The sequence below is a fragment of the Chanodichthys erythropterus genome, chromosome 13 (assembly GCF_024489055.1).
Source record: "Chanodichthys erythropterus isolate Z2021 chromosome 13, ASM2448905v1, whole genome shotgun sequence".
NCBI lineage: Eukaryota > Metazoa > Chordata > Actinopteri > Cypriniformes > Xenocyprididae > Chanodichthys > Chanodichthys erythropterus.
Window position 1 is genome coordinate 53,275,269 of NC_090233.1, and position 15,935 is coordinate 53,291,203.

At 36.2% G+C, this 15,935-nt stretch overlaps 2 protein-coding genes across 2 annotated transcripts; one reads left to right on the forward strand and one right to left on the reverse strand.

Moving 5' to 3' along the window:
* Positions 1-2,684: 2,684 nt before the first annotated feature.
* On the forward strand, positions 2,685-8,380 carry LOC137033985 (endoplasmic reticulum chaperone BiP). Its single transcript, XM_067406517.1, has 9 exons — positions 2,685-2,823; positions 3,640-3,791; positions 4,209-4,440; positions 4,532-4,669; positions 4,755-4,867; positions 5,257-5,647; positions 5,767-6,004; positions 6,203-6,370; positions 7,230-8,380. Exons 2-9 carry the CDS (start codon positions 3,676-3,678, stop codon positions 7,793-7,795), a joined length of 1,962 nt encoding a protein of 653 aa, XP_067262618.1. The 5' UTR covers positions 2,685-2,823; positions 3,640-3,675; the 3' UTR covers positions 7,796-8,380.
* A 795-nt stretch (positions 8,381-9,175) lies between these two features.
* On the reverse strand, positions 9,176-15,768 carry rabepk (Rab9 effector protein with kelch motifs). The gene is made up of 8 exons (XM_067406976.1): positions 15,667-15,768; positions 15,394-15,450; positions 15,165-15,319; positions 13,247-13,402; positions 12,655-12,813; positions 10,593-10,742; positions 10,133-10,282; positions 9,176-9,417 (listed from the first exon to the last, which is right to left on the reverse strand). Exons 2-8 carry the CDS (start codon positions 15,444-15,446, stop codon positions 9,212-9,214), a joined length of 1,029 nt encoding a protein of 342 aa, XP_067263077.1. The 5' UTR covers positions 15,447-15,450; positions 15,667-15,768; the 3' UTR covers positions 9,176-9,211.
* Positions 15,769-15,935: the final 167 nt, after the last annotated feature.

Consider the following 15,935-nt stretch of genomic DNA (forward strand, 5'->3'; position numbering starts at 1 on the left):
TCCAAATAACAGACTGATTGAATTCTCTGCATGTATAAACAACCAGGTCTTAAGGCCTGTACACACCGGGCTGAATATCGCACGCTATTATTGCCAACGTTTAATGCCTCGTGACTAAACAAAGGGCGCCAATGCAAGTGTGCACACCGACGCGAAAAACGGCAGGTGTAAAAGTGGCATTTTTTTAAAACACCGCGTTAACTGGCAGACCAATGAGATTGCCACTTTTGTTCACGTGCCTGGAGCTGCTGAAGTTATAGTAAAACACGACTTGGTGGTGCTCAAGCACAAAACAGTCTTACTGAGCACACATAATACCAAGACGACTAAGAGGAAGTAAGTAGACAAGGAAGTAAACTATCCCTGCATCTCAATCAGCTCCCTAGCTTCCTAGGTTGGGTAAATGAATGTGGCCGACTCCCTGATCAGTGCCCTGACTAGTGGACTAGTAAGCTGATTGAGATGCACGCTATGGGTGCTCTGCCAGTTCTTGGCCACACCATAAGATGTGTGTTATTTCTGTATTTTTACAGTTTTTTTTTTCCCTTTAACTTTCAAGAAATATAGTTGAGAATGTCTATTTCATAAATATGTTTATTTGCACTACCGCTACTGTTATGTGACTTATATGCTCTGCCGTCTACCATCTCTCATGTCATATATATGCCATTTTATATCTGCATTTATATTTTCTTTAAATTTAGTAATCTTATAAATATGTTTATTTGCACTACCGTTAAGCACAAGCGCCACAAACTGTCAGGGAGTGAATTTGCACGTTCAATCTGCACATCGCCAGTGAAAATCGCTTGGGTATGAACACAAAAAACGTCTTGAAAAACGCTGACGATCAGTGCGTGCGATATTCGTCTCGGTGTGTACAGGCCGTACTTTTCCCCATGTTTCTACACTGGGACTTTCCATAAAAATATTTTATGATTATGATTTATGATTATTTTACGTGTAATTAATTTTCATTGTTGGTATGTGAATTGTAGATACAAATACAAGACTGAAAATTCTAAATCAATTCAGAAATGTATATTGATCAATAAGTTAAAGGTGCAGTATGTAATAATTCTTTCCGCTAGAGGTCGCTAGAGGCCTATTCAAAACAAAGGCGTAGCTTGATGACGCAAAAGAATCGGGATTGGACTCAAGAAGAACTCATGTTCATGGATGCGATTATTAAGGTTAGTGTATTGTGAAGCAGAGCAGGAGCGAGTGTTGTGGAGCTGAACGAGGAGCTGGAGCGATTGAGCAACACACGCCTCACGAGCAGCGGGTCTTTTATTATGACACAGTCGCCGGCGCCGCTTCCGCTTTTCCAGTCATGAGTATGAGGTGACACAGCGCTGTTTATCATATTAGATACATTTGAGTGTGTTGAAAATTATGTTATAACGCTCAGCGGCTGCTGTGAGACACTGTTACACACTGCAGTAAGATAGATCGATTTTACAATATCATATTAATAAATTCTGGATGGCTTGTGTTGACAAATGGCATGCAATTTTTTTTATAATGTATTGTATGATGGAGAAATAAGACTAAACGTGTTGAGCTATGTAACAACAATTAGTTTTCTGTCTATAAATATATCAAAACAGTTGTTCCCTTGTCTATTAAAACATGTAAATATTAAAGCGTCTTTGGTGTTTCCATGGTTTCTACAAAATAAAACCGGAAACCGAGGGTAACGCGGGTATGGCGTGATTGACAGGCGACTCCTCCCATGTCCTGGAACCTTGGTTAAAATTGCAATTTTCTCATGATTTACAAATAATTGCAAACATTTGGGATATTGTAAGTACTCAAGTGAACAAAATATATAACACTGACCTAGTGGTTTCTGGATATTTTACTGAAAAAATATTACATATTGCACCTTTAATTAGTCAAAAAAAAAAAAACATATTATTTAGCATAAATGCAGTAATACTAGTGTAATTTTGACTAAGAATTGAAACATACTTAAAAACATTGCCAGGTTGTTCCTTATCATTGCATCATTACATGACAGAAAATCATTTGTTGTTTGTATGCTGATAGTTCATCGCTCATAATGAGTCACCAAACCACAAAAATATAATTGTGAATGCCATATTTTCACACAAGCACCCATCAGATTCCCCTCAATAGTTTATATTAATAAACTATTAATAAGTTATTTAACACTTAATAAGTTAAATAAGCTGAATATTATAGTGATTGATACATTTTTGCATGAGGCAAAACTGTATAATTGATCATTGTGGGAGTTTCTCTCATGTTCTCACACCATAAGACTCAGAATGCATTGTCCATATATTTATTTGTTCATCAAGCAGCCATGTAATAAACAAGATAACGTACAGACAGTTGCTTTTACACACAATCATATATATTAAAGCCCAAATGCTTGTTCTGAGATGTGCATATGTACGTAAAATGTGTGAGTTTTTGGTTAAGGCCTCTCAAAATATTTCTATTTCTTGGCCTGTTTCAAATGCACCAGATTCCTCATCCAGAATTTTCACAAAATGACACTCACGCGAGCCAATGAAATCCTTACAGTTCGCCTCGTCTGATGACGTTTCCCCATCAGTACGTCTGCAAATCAGCATCAGCCAGCGTGCAACGCTCAGCCAATGAGCGCCTTCCAACGAGCTGCTCTCCGGCCAATGGCGAGGCTCCACGACGGGGAAGCGGTGACGGCTTATATACAGGCGAGCAGCGCATGAGTGACAGTCGAGACAGACAGAACACACGAGAAACGCAGAAGAGAGAAACATTGCGTTCAGCACACGCCCTTGAGATTACTGCTTAATTCTGCGTTATCAGGTAAGAGTTTAAGTCTAATTGTTTGTTTTATCCTACAAAACCGCTTTGAAGATAACTAACCCATTTTGACTGGATAGTCGTGAGAAATGGCGATTTAAAGGGGCAGTTCACCCAAAAATGAAAATTATGTCATCTTTTACTCGACCTCATGTCGTTCCAAACCTGTAAAAATGTCTCTCTTCTGTTGAACACTAAAGAAGATATTTTGAAAAATATGTGAACCGCCGTTAACTTCTATAATAACGTGCGCGAGGGGAAAAAAATGCTATGGAAGTCAATGGTGTCCGAAAATATTTTGGTTATCGACATAAATTATTTCTGGTGAACTTTTGCTGTTATAGCTTGCTGCTTATATGTTCATTCATTAGATGGTAACCTGTAAAACATGAGGAACTAATGTCTTTTATCTTAAATGGGTTTCAATTAAAAGTAAATGTGTTTTAAAATGTTTAGGGCTTTTAAATGTATATTTACAATGATATTAATATTTGGAGTAAATTGAGAAAAATTAGGATTTGATGCACCACGAGGTTGAACTGGAGAGTAGTTACTCTAGAATATTATTCAGTGACTGAACATCATATCTACTTCAGATTTGGAAAATGGTGTCCATTGTTTGTTCTTATATTATTTCTATTTGAAAAACATAATTGAATTCAATGCTTCAGTTCATGCCATTCTAGAGGATAATTAGGATTTCTCCAGTCTTGTTTTTGCATGAAGGCGTTTTACTTGATTATTGTAAACTTTCCAACCAGTTAGGTTTACTGTATTATGTACCTGCCCTGACCATTGACATTAATGTATTCTTTACAGAAATCAGTGAAGATTTGACACCAGATCTAGGCCAAAATGCGTTTCCTTTGCCTGTTTTTGCTGGTGGCCGGCAGCGTGTTTGCCGAAGACGATGAGAAGAAGGAAAGTGTTGGGACAGTGATTGGAATAGACCTCGGGACAACCTATTCCTGGTGAGAATGAGTTTAAGTTCATAAAATTGATTTTCAAGATAATTAAATGTATATAAAATATAATATATAAAATTATAAACATTTTTTTTATAGCAATTTATTTTATTGACAACCTGGCACACAAAATGTTTACTTTTAAAAATTTAATTAAAAACTGGAACAAAAATATAATTTTATTATATATCTAATACAAATATATACAAATATTGTACTTTTTATATACATTTTATATATTTAAAAATATTTACAATTTAATAAAAAATGTGTATACCTATATTTTATACATTATATATTTTTAATTTGTATAATTTTATTACGTTTATTTTTATTTAAAAGCAAAATGTGTGAACATTTCTCTCTCATACTTCATAATAAACATTATTACTGTGTAGTTATACTGTTTTCTTTTTTCATCAGTGTTGGAGTGTTCAAGAACGGTCGTGTCGAGATCATCGCCAATGACCAGGGAAACCGCATCACTCCATCATATGTGGCCTTCACCACTGAAGGAGAGCGTCTCATCGGAGACGCTGCGAAGAACCAGCTGACCTCCAACCCTGAGAACACAGTCTTTGATGCCAAGCGGTTGATCGGCCGCACATGGGGCGACTCCACCGTGCAGCAGGACATTAAATACTTTCCCTTTAAGGTACGCCCGTCTGTGAACCTGTATTGTGCCAGAGCTCTGCATCCCTTTGTCTTCACTTGGGAATGCTAAACACCTGCTTTGTCTCTTCCAGGTTATTGAGAAGAAGAACAAGCCTCACATCCAGCTGGATATTGGAGCAGGTCAACTGAAGACTTTTGCCCCTGAGGAAATCTCTGCCATGGTTCTGACTAAGATGAAGGAAACTGCAGAGGCTTACCTGGGACAGAAGGTAAAGTTTTGGTTTCAGCACACAGGAAACATTGAGGCCAACAGCTGCTGAAACTTAATCTAATTCAGTTCTGCTCTTTTTGAAGGTCACACATGCTGTGGTCACTGTGCCCGCTTATTTCAACGACGCCCAGCGCCAGGCCACCAAAGATGCAGGAACCATCGCTGGTCTCCACGTCATGAGGATCATCAACGAGCCGTAAGAACCTTGTTACACATGCTTTGTTGTAAAACAGATCGTTTTCTTTAGTGCATCACGTTTAAATTGACATCAGTGTTATTTTAGTATCATGGATCTCCTATTATAGTTCCAGGAAACACTTTAAAATAAGGTTTCATTAGCTAACATTAATCAAAAGTAAGGGTTGCACTGACTAATTGACTTTAATGCTCTTTCTATGACACTTTAAGCTTGGTGTCGACTAGTCACTTATGGCCTATAGAGGGCGCAACAGGATAAGAAATCTTTGAAGTCCTGATTCACGCTCTGTTTTTATTTGTTAAAATGTATTCAATTTCAAATAACAAATGTTTTGTAGTTCTCATGAATGATTGTAACCCTGATGGACGTCTCGTTGCTCTTCACAGAACTGCTGCCGCCATCGCTTATGGTCTGGACAAGAAGGATGGTGAGAAGAACATCCTGGTGTTCGATCTGGGTGGCGGCACCTTCGACGTGTCCCTGCTGACCATCGACAACGGCGTGTTCGAGGTGGTGGCCACCAATGGAGACACTCACCTGGGTGGGGAAGATTTCGACCAGCGCGTCATGGAGCACTTCATCAAGCTGTACAAGAAGAAAACCGGAAAGGACGTGCGCAAGGACAACCGTGCCGTGCAGAAGCTGCGGCGTGAGGTGGAGAAGGCCAAGAGAGCGCTGTCTGCCCAGCACCAGGCCCGCATCGAGATCGAGTCCTTCTTCGAGGGTGAAGACTTCTCTGAAACTCTGACCCGCGCCAAGTTTGAGGAGCTCAACATGGTGAGAGAATATAATAAAAATGACAACTTGCAAAACTTTAAAATAAAATGACTAATTCCAAATATTAATAAATGCATGAATTACTAAAATAACCCATGTTTTTTGTTTCCCCTTTGCAGGATTTGTTCCGCTCCACCATGAAGCCAGTGCAGAAGGTTCTGGAAGATTCTGACCTGAAGAAGTCTGACATCGATGAGATCGTCTTGGTCGGCGGCTCCACTCGAATCCCCAAGATCCAGCAGCTGGTGAAAGAGTTCTTCAACGGCAAAGAGCCTTCCAGAGGAATCAACCCCGACGAGGCCGTGGCGTACGGAGCCGCCGTTCAGGCTGGAGTTCTGTCCGGAGAAGAGGACACCGGTGAGTTTTCCATTTTGCAATGATGCTCTCATTTAGCTTTTGGATAATAAATCCATCTCATGTTCAATAAATTGATGTTTCCAAAGTTAACGATCAATTGTTAAATAATCATCTCAATATTGACCAAAATAATTTTGACTATAATTTTGCCAAACCCTTTTTTTGTGAGATGATTAATGACTGAATCCTGTTGATCAGGTGATCTGGTGCTTCTGGACGTGTGCCCTTTGACCCTGGGCATTGAGACCGTTGGAGGAGTGATGACCAAGCTCATTCCCAGAAACACAGTCGTGCCCACCAAGAAATCCCAGATCTTCTCCACCGCTTCTGACAACCAGCCAACCGTGACCATCAAAGTTTATGAAGGTAAGCCAAAGATTTTAGCGTCAACATGACAGTTACACTCGAAAATAGCCTGGTCACTGGCATTGTGGTAAATTACAAACATGCATACACATTACATGTAATATTTTGCTACGTTTTAGACAGTTTCATTTAATCTTCAGAATAGAATCCAGGGCTTGACATTAAGCCTCGTCATGTGCTTTATGAACTTCGGATCATTCGCTTGTCAGAGTAAAAAGTTGCTCGTCTGGAAAAAATAACTTTTGTGCTTCATCTTTCATTTTAAATTCTTACATTTGATCAATTTAATTAGAATAAAACACTACAGGGTTGTTACCAATCAAATTAAATCATTTACACTGAAATTACAACTATTAAAAAAAAATGTTAAGAGATTGTTTGAAAATTTACATTATGCAAATAAGAAATGTTGGAAAGAATCTTACTTTTAAACATGAAACTAAACTGCCAGTAGGTGGCAGCAGGTGACTATCTTAATGAGTGAGTCATTCATTCAAACGATTCATTCAAATGGCTGATTCATTCAAGAATGAGGCATGTTTATGAATGAGTCATTGAATCATTGACTCAACCGATTTGTTTTAAAATGCTGAATCATTGGTCATGACTCGTATGATTTTGCATAACTGTATCAAATGTTATAAATACTTCACGTTTTTACTGCAGTATGTTAACTGAGTTTCTTTGTGTGCATGAGCCTCAATAGCGCCACCTTGTTCCCATCAGAACATTATCCGCTATTGATCGGCACTTAAACTAAATGTGATAAAATGACTTATTCTCGCATTTTTTTATTTATTTATTTATTTTTTTTGATGTCGAGCCCTAGTTCTCACACTCTCTCTCTGCCTGTTTCCAGGTGAGCGTCCCCTGACCAAGGATAACCACCTTCTGGGAACCTTTGACCTGACCGGCATCCCTCCTGCACCCCGCGGCGTCCCTCAGATCGAGGTCACCTTCGAGATCGACGTGAACGGCATCCTCCGTGTCACCGCTGAGGACAAAGGCACAGGAAACAAGAACAAGATCACCATCACCAACGACCAGAACCGCCTGACACCCGAAGACATTGAGCGCATGGTGAACGAGGCCGAGCGCTTCGCCGACGAGGACAAGAAGCTGAAGGAGCGCATCGACGCCCGCAACGAGCTGGAGAGCTACGCCTACTCTCTGAAGAACCAGATCGGCGACAAGGAGAAGCTCGGCGGCAAGCTGTCGTCCGAAGATAAAGAAGCCATCGAGAAGGCGGTCGAGGAGAAGATCGAGTGGTTGGAGTCTCATCAGGAAGCAGAACTCGAAGACTTCCAGGCCAAGAAGAAGGAGCTGGAGGAGGTCGTGCAGCCCATCGTGAGCAAGCTGTACGGCAGCGCGGGCGGCCCGCCACCAGAAGAGGGCGACGAGCAGGGCGAAAAGGACGAGTTGTAGATCGTCCAGTGACTCTGCTCAGTTGCGTTGATGCCCTCGCCTCTAGAAGTGGCACTGGTGTACATATTGAACAGTTTTGTATGAACCGGTCGACCGTGAAGCCACGAATCTCTTCGGGAAAGACTTGTGGGGTGCATTAAAGAGTTGCATTTGTTTTCTTATTTTCTCTTCACTTCTGTGGAGATTTAGTCAGCCTGGTTTGAGGCTCGATGCTGCTATTCTCAGGCAGTTCTGGGAGGGAGTTCAGGGGTTCTGGGTAAATTCCATGTGACATGCAAAAAGTTATTTATTAAAATCTGGCAACTGTAGAAGACCTTTCTACCACAATTAAACAATAAATGTTTGATACAAAATGACGGGTGTCTCTTGAATTCAAATGTCGTGTCTAAACTGAACTGAGGAGAAAATTGCAAGTCTTGATATTTTAAGTTTTCACATTCATGGTTCTCAGATGTTTGTTTATAGTTACATGACATACAGGTTAACAAATACAATATTTTACTTTTTAGTAAGAATTTTAGTACTGTCAAATTAATTAATCACATGTAACACAAATATGTGTATCTACACCGATCAGGCATAACATGACCCCAGGTGAAGGGAAAAAAAAAGTACACTTCCATAATGTATTTAAAGTGCTCTATTTTCACACACTAATTTAAGTACATTATGGAAGTGTACTTCTTGTTTTTCACCTGGAACCAGACAGGTGAAGTGAATCACACTGATCTCTTCATCACGGCACCTGTTAGTGGGTGGATATATTAGGCAGCAAGTGAACATTTTGTCCTCAAAGTTGATGTGTTTAGAAGTAGGAAAAATGGGCAAGTTTAAGGATTTGAGCAAGTTTGACAAGGACCACATTGTGATGGAGCATCTCAAACTGCAGCTCTTGTTTGGTGTTCCCGGTCTGCAGTGGTCAGGATCTATCAAAAGTGCTCCAAGGAAGGAACAGTGGTGAACCGGTGACCGGGTCATGGACGGCCGAGGCTCATTGATGCACGAAGGCTGGTTTGTGTGGTCCGATCCAATAGACAAGCTACTACAGCTCAACAAGTTAATGCTGGTCACTTACCTGGGGAATTTTACACCTATGATTTAATTAGCTTTTCAATAACTCTCAAACAGTTTGGGAAACTGTATTAAGTTGTTCAAAAGTACTTTAAAAATGCATATCAATTTGAGTAGTTTTTCAAATATGTATGAAGTTGACAATGCAAATGTTAAATGTATATGATGTGCAATTGAACCAGATTAAAATCTAAAGTAATTCTCTGACCTGTTTCCCACATGAAGTCTAGTTTTATAGTTTTTAATCTTGTTGAAACTAACAGATCTTCCGGCTCAGAAGAACTTGAGGAAATCAATTCAGCTCTTTTGAGATTGAATATGTTTATTGAATATAAAAGCTAGTGGTCATGTGAGCAGCGTAACGAGGCAGTCGTTGAATATGACGCCCTGAGTGTCCATTCCTCCGAAGATGAAGCACAGATGCTGCACATCTGCGTCACATGTTTCTCGACCCGCCGTCTTCACACGCCACGGCACTAAACACATGGAGTGATCCAGTCGCCCCGGAGGAAGATCTCCTTCAAACTTCAGCCGCGTCCAGCGCTGTTTGTCTGTGAGAAATCATATTACTTTAGATGCTTTGATATTATTGTTTGTTTTTATTTGATATTTGTTTTGTAACCGGGTTATTATAGTTAACTAACTAAAATAAACCATAAATTATTTATTTAGAAAAAAAAAGTAAACTGAAATCAAATATTAAAAACAAATTGCAAAGTAAACATTTATTTTCATTTCAATTTAATCAACTAAAATAACTTAAAAAAAGACAAAAACAACAAAATTACTTTATATAATATATATAATTATATATATATATATATATATATATATATATATATATATATATATGAGTACTCACAGTTTTTAGTAATATATTTTTTATATATTTTTTAATAATATATTTAATATAATATTTAATATTTAATATATATATATATATATAAGGCTAATATTATTTAATATTTTGGCCACAATTATTCATTTTGCAACAGGGTTATTAATGTTAACTAAGACCATAAATAAACATTTTCATTGAAATAAAATATCATTTAATTTTACTTGATGTACTAAAACAACTTAAAAATAACAAAAACAAATAAAAATGACTAAAACTTCAACTAAAATGTAAAATGTAAAAACTAAAAACATTCAAAATATTAATAAAAACTATAAGTATCTCAATGACATCATGATGTAAATCAAGACCTGTACTGAATATTCAAAAGGCTGATAAATATTTGCGATATTATCATAAGTTCGTACCGCACTGAAACTTGAACATGGAATTTGAGGCTCCCTCTGACGTCATTCCCCCAAAGATGAAGATGTTTTTCCCAAAGCTCACGGATGAATGCGCCGCCAACCCTGGTGGGATTTCGCCTTTCGCTTTCACTTTCTCCCATTTCATAGTTTCTGAATAACCATGAGAGAAAAAATAATAAAATGCAACAATATGTACAAGGAGGACAGTTGAGCCTCTACTTTAAAAGTTCAGAAAATTACCCGGTTCTTTCATATAACTTGTCATTTTAAATAAATGTGAATTGACTTTCAGCTGGATCATTTTATATGTTCTCCTGTCCTTTTAAGGAAACGAGGACATGACAACATCCTCCAGGAAGTGACATCAGTTTGGTGGGAAAACAGCAGCAGGATCATGGTTCAGTAAGCATCATCAGTGGATCTGATGGATGTTGGTTTGTGTTACTCTCTCCTGACCCACCCGTGTTCAGTAAGAACATGTCGTTGTGAAACGTCTCTCCTGACATTCCTCCGTGTATGTAGATGTCCGTTCCGACGGCTGCGATCACGTGTCCGTGCCGCGGCGCAGGAGGTTTCCCTGTGCTCTGCGGCTGCGTCCAGGTCGCAGTGACTGTAAATAAAGGCAGGCGGTGATCACGCATCAATCAAGTTCGTTTTCATACGTTTATTGTTCCTCAGCTCTTGAGTCTACAGCAGCCCACAGAACCGCTTCTGGGAAAGTTGTGAAATTTGGCACATTGATAGAGGACAGTCTGAACATTAGCCCCAGCTCTAACTCAATCGCTCTAGCGCCACCAACTGATTCGATTAGATCGCATCCTATTTTTCCGCCATTTTAAATTTTCTGGAAAAAATACTTTTCCGAACTCCTCCTAGGCTGTTGGTCCAATTTTCCTGAAAATTGAACCAGATGATCTTCAGACCATGCCAAAAAAAGTTACGGAATTCAAGCTGATTTGTCAAAATGTTATTGAATAACTTGCAAACGAACTTGACGAAGTTCCCTCCAAAATGAACATGAGGCTATATCTCCGCAACGCTTTAGCGTATTCTTGCCAAACTTGGTGTGTGTTATGACAACCCTGACCTGAGGCTTCCTGCACAGTTTCGGCACACTGCCACCTAGTGGTCAGGAGATATGAAAAATTGACTTTTTTGCTGATATTTTGCAACGGGGTTATTAACGGTAACTAAACTAAGACCATAAATAAACATTTTCATTGAAATAAAATATAAAATATCATTAAATTTTACTTGATGTACTAAAACAACTTAAAAATAACAAAAACAAATAAAAATAACTAAAACCAACTTAAATGAAAATGTAAAATATAAAAACTAAAAACTGATTCAAAATATTAATAAAAACTATAATAGTATCTCAATGACACTACAATGAAATCATGATGTAAATCAAGACCTGTACTGAATATTCAAAAGGCTGATAAATATTTGCGATATTATAAGTTCGTACCACAAACGAATATAACAAAGTTGCCAAAATGAACACGAGGTTATATCTCCGCAATGCTTTAGCATATTGACGTTTTTGCTTATAGCTTCTGAACAGTTTGGCCAAAAATCACAAAACTGATCTCTTAAGATTCGGTACAGCATGTCGAGTCGAACGATAACCAATTCTCCCATATCAACCATTTTGAATTTTACGAAAAACCTACTTTTTCGAACTCCTCCTTGGTTGTTGCTCCAATTTTACTGAAACTTATACCAGATGATCTTCAGACCATGCCGACAAAAAGTTACGGAATTCAGGTTGAACTGTACCTGCACAGTTTCGGCACACTGCCACCTAGTGGTCAGGAGATATGAAAAATTTACATTTTTGCGTATAACTTCTGAACGATTTGGCCAAAAATCACAAAACTGGTCTCTTTAGATTCAGTGCAGCATGCCAAATTGAGCAATAACCCATACCCAAAGGCTATTTTGGGTATTAATCATTTTGAATTTTGTCGTAAAATTCTATATGTCTTCATGGGGTCAAAAATGTAAAAAAATGCTAATAGCTTTTGATTTATTTTGCCTATGTAGATAACACTGGTCTTAATAGATTCCTTGGGTCAAGCCGAGAACATAGATACCAATTTGGCCGAACTTCCTGTGCACCCTTTTGTTTTTCTTTAAAAACCTACTCTTTCTAGCGTATGCATTTTGTGTCAATAGATGAAACGTTTTCATATTCCGCATAAACAAATTTGATGACATGATGCAAAACAACTCTGCAATGCTTTGGCATATTGACACCAAACTTTACAGGTGTTTTCACCTCACTCTGACCGCACCACATCAATTTGGTCACAGCGCCACCTACTGGTCGAAAGTGATAAACTATTAAATCATATTGCTAGTAATTGCATTCATGATTTTTCAGCCATTTTGCCTCAAAATCATCTTAATTTGTCTTTAATTGCTCATTGCTCTCTGTGCTTGGCCCCTTAATTGCTGCTTGCAGCTATATTTCAGTACTTGTATTTGTTTCCAAATATAAGTATTTGACAGACCTGAATCAAAGACGTGGACTTGTGGATCAGTGACTGGAGCTGCTCCGGCGTCGCCTCCCGAAAACACGTATAGTCTGTTTCCAACACAGGCGGAGTTTGTGTGGTACGTCCTGACTGTAGGAGGACTTCCTTTCACCTGCACTGTCTTCCACAAACCATCTGCACAGCACAATGAACGGCATATACACTGGGGGTCAAACGTTTGGAATAATTATGATTATTTAATGCTTTTGAAAGAGTCTCTTCTGCTCACCAAAGCTGCACTTATTGGATCAAAAATACAGTAAAAATTGTTAAATATTATTGCAATATTTTCTTTGTGAATATATATATATATAGTAAAGTGTAATTTATTCCTGTGATCAAAGCTGAATTTTTAGCATCATTACTCCAGTCTTCAGTGTCACATGATCCTTCAGAAATCATTCTAATATGATGATTTGCTGCTCGAGAAACATTTATGATTATTATCAATGTTGAAACCAGCTGTTTCAAATTGTAATAATATTTACGTTTTTTTAATTTTGCAGCCTTGGAGACTGGTACTGTATGAATGCACAAGCATGCAGGTTAATATTCGTCATTTATGAACCTGACATGCGCAACACTTGAACACAGTTGCGGTTTCCGCTCTTCTCGGCTCCAGCAAACACCCACAGACTTTGCGGGTCGCTCTCGGGAACAAAGCTGCAGTGTTCATAACGCGCCTGCAGACCGGCCCATTCTGGAATCTCCCATTCATGAGAATCTGCAAAGTTAAATACAAGGGAATATGTTTAATGAATGCAGATTTTATGACATTGTGACCGGTACTAATATACACTTTATAAATGTAACCAAAAATGTTGATGTTGATTTGGAAATGTGGCAATACTTTACAATTATGTTCTGTATGCAATTAATATTTTGTGAACTAACAATGAACATTTTTTCTGCATTTGTTAGTCTTGGTTAACTTTAATTTACAAATATATTACTGTTCATTGTTAGTGATGTTAACATATAGAAAATATATTTTTAATTAATATATTTTCAATCTTTCAGATGCCACAGACCCCTAAATATGATCATCCTCATGTGATGGACCACCATCCTAAAGTTTAAAAGGCATTTATATAGTTTATCTGAAAAATTAATATTATAAATGTGTCTAAAATATTATTTGGAAAATATTTTGTTTCTATTATGCTACATTATTTATATATATATATATATATATATATATATATATATATATATATTTAATTATTTTAATCTATTTTTACTTATTTGAATCAATACATACTTATTTATATCTAATTTAATCTACATTTTAATCTAATTTATTCTATCCTATTTTTTTTTTTTTAATCTTTTTTTTCAAAAATATGAAGAAATTTACTTTCATAGTTTTGTATTTATTTATTTATTTTAAAGATAGTTTAATGCACGTTTATTTATTTAATTTATTTTAATCTTATTTAATCTGCATTTATATTTCTTTATTTTAATCTAATTTATACTATTTATTTTATCTTACTTCATATTTATTTAGTTCTTTAATCTATTATTTTTTCAAAAATATTAAAATAACTTATTTTAATATTTTTGCATTTATTTTAAAATAATTGAATCTCCATTTTTATTTATTTAATTAATTTATTTTATCTAATTGTTATCTATTAATTTTAATATGCATTTTTGTTTATTTAATTAATTTATTTTATGTATTTTATCTGATTGTTTTATCTATTTATTTTAATCTTATTTAATCTGAATTTTTATTTCTTTATTTTAATCTAATTTATACTATTTTATTCTATTTTTATTTATTTATTTAGTTCTTTATTTTAATCTATTTTTATAACATTTATTTTAATATTTTTGTATTTATTTATTTTAAAATAATTTAATCTACATTTTTATTTAACTTTTTTGTTATTCATTTTATCTAATTGTTTTATATATTTATTTTAATCTGCATTTTTATTTTACATCTAATTTATACTATTTTATCCCTTTTATTTATTTACTTAAATCTAATTTATATACTTATTTATTTATATCTAATTTTAACCTAATTTATTTTATCCTTTTTATTAATTAATTTGTTTTTAGATCTTTTAATCCATTTTTTTCAAAACTATTAAAATAAAATGTATTTATTTTAATATTTTTGTATTTATTTAAAACTAATTTAATCTACATTTTTTATTTAATTTATTCATTTTATTATTTATTTTGTCTAATTGTTTTATATATTTATTTCAGTCTGCATTTTTATTTCTTTATTTTAATAATTATTTATACTATTAATTTTATCCTACTGTTTTATTTATTTTAATCTAACTTATTTATTTAAATTCATTTTAAAATAATTTAATCTACATTTTTATTTATTTATATATTTATTTTAATACTTTATTTTATTTTTTTTTATTATTTTTTTTTTTCCACTGACATCACTTCCTTGGTTTATCCCACATCTCACAGATCCTCTGTAAAGAAGCCTTTACTGAACTCATTATTACCCAGATTGATCATGTGGGAGTCAGAGAAGCTCCCGTCAGGATTGGCTCCACCGACCACCACAATCCTTCCCTTTCCTCCATCAGAGGAGGGCAGAAATGTGCAGGTGTGACCCACAGAGACACCAGGAGCAGCACCTGTGGCCACAACGACATACCTGCACAGCAGACAGATGTTAAAACCACTGGACACAGAGAGAGAAACAGAAACAGAGAATCAGCAGCTGGATACCACAGTCTGTCCCGCAGCTTCTCCTCTGGATCGAGCACAGGGAGCAGCTCCATCACTCTGTGTGCAGGAAAATCACCACAAATCAACTTTCAGAAGCATTAACACTGTATGAATCACAATTCACATCTAAACTGGATCAGAACTAGTTTCACGAAGCCCGTTTCCATGGACGCCAGCGCCGTTGCCATCTCGTTACGTCAAAGCGCGACGTGAAAACGTTATGACGTCCGCCGTGTATATTGCGCGAAATCGCAATGATAGCAAACGCGTTACCTTCATCAATGTTCTGATGATGATGATGATGAACACGATCGCGACATTCGTGGAGAGAATAAGGAAGAGAGCAGGTGTGAACACCGCTACTGTGATGACAACCTAACCGGGAATAATTTCATAATAAAAGTCTTCAACGTGAAAAAAAAACTAGCCTATATTTAAAGTATATTAAAGTATAGTATTATATTGAATAAAATAATAAATATTATATGAAATAAAGTCATAATTTCCTATGACTTATTATCATTTAAAATGGAATAGCATGA

What these genes read in the sequence shown, in the direction of transcription:
- LOC137033985 (XM_067406517.1), top strand. Translation starts at nt 3,676, where the DNA reads ATGCGTTTCCTTTGCCTGTTTTTGCTGGTGGCCGGCAGCGTGTTTGCC. An exon ending in CTCGGGACAACCTATTCCTG is followed by an intron (nt 3,792 to 4,208) that starts GTGAGAATGAGT and finishes TTTTTTCATCAG; the next exon opens with TGTTGGAGTGTTCAAGAACG. An exon ending in ATGAGGATCATCAACGAGCC is followed by an intron (nt 4,868 to 5,256) that starts GTAAGAACCTTG and finishes TGCTCTTCACAG; the next exon opens with AACTGCTGCCGCCATCGCTT.
- rabepk (XM_067406976.1), bottom strand. Translation starts at nt 15,446, where the DNA reads ATGGAGCTGCTCCCTGTGCTCGATCCAGAGGAGAAGCTGCGGGACAGA. An exon ending in TCAAGTGTTGCGCATGTCAG is followed by an intron (nt 12,814 to 13,246) that starts GTTCATAAATGA and finishes TGTGCTGTGCAG; the next exon opens with ATGGTTTGTGGAAGACAGTG. An exon ending in AGTCCACGTCTTTGATTCAG is followed by an intron (nt 10,743 to 12,654) that starts GTCTGTCAAATA and finishes CTTTATTTACAG; the next exon opens with TCACTGCGACCTGGACGCAG.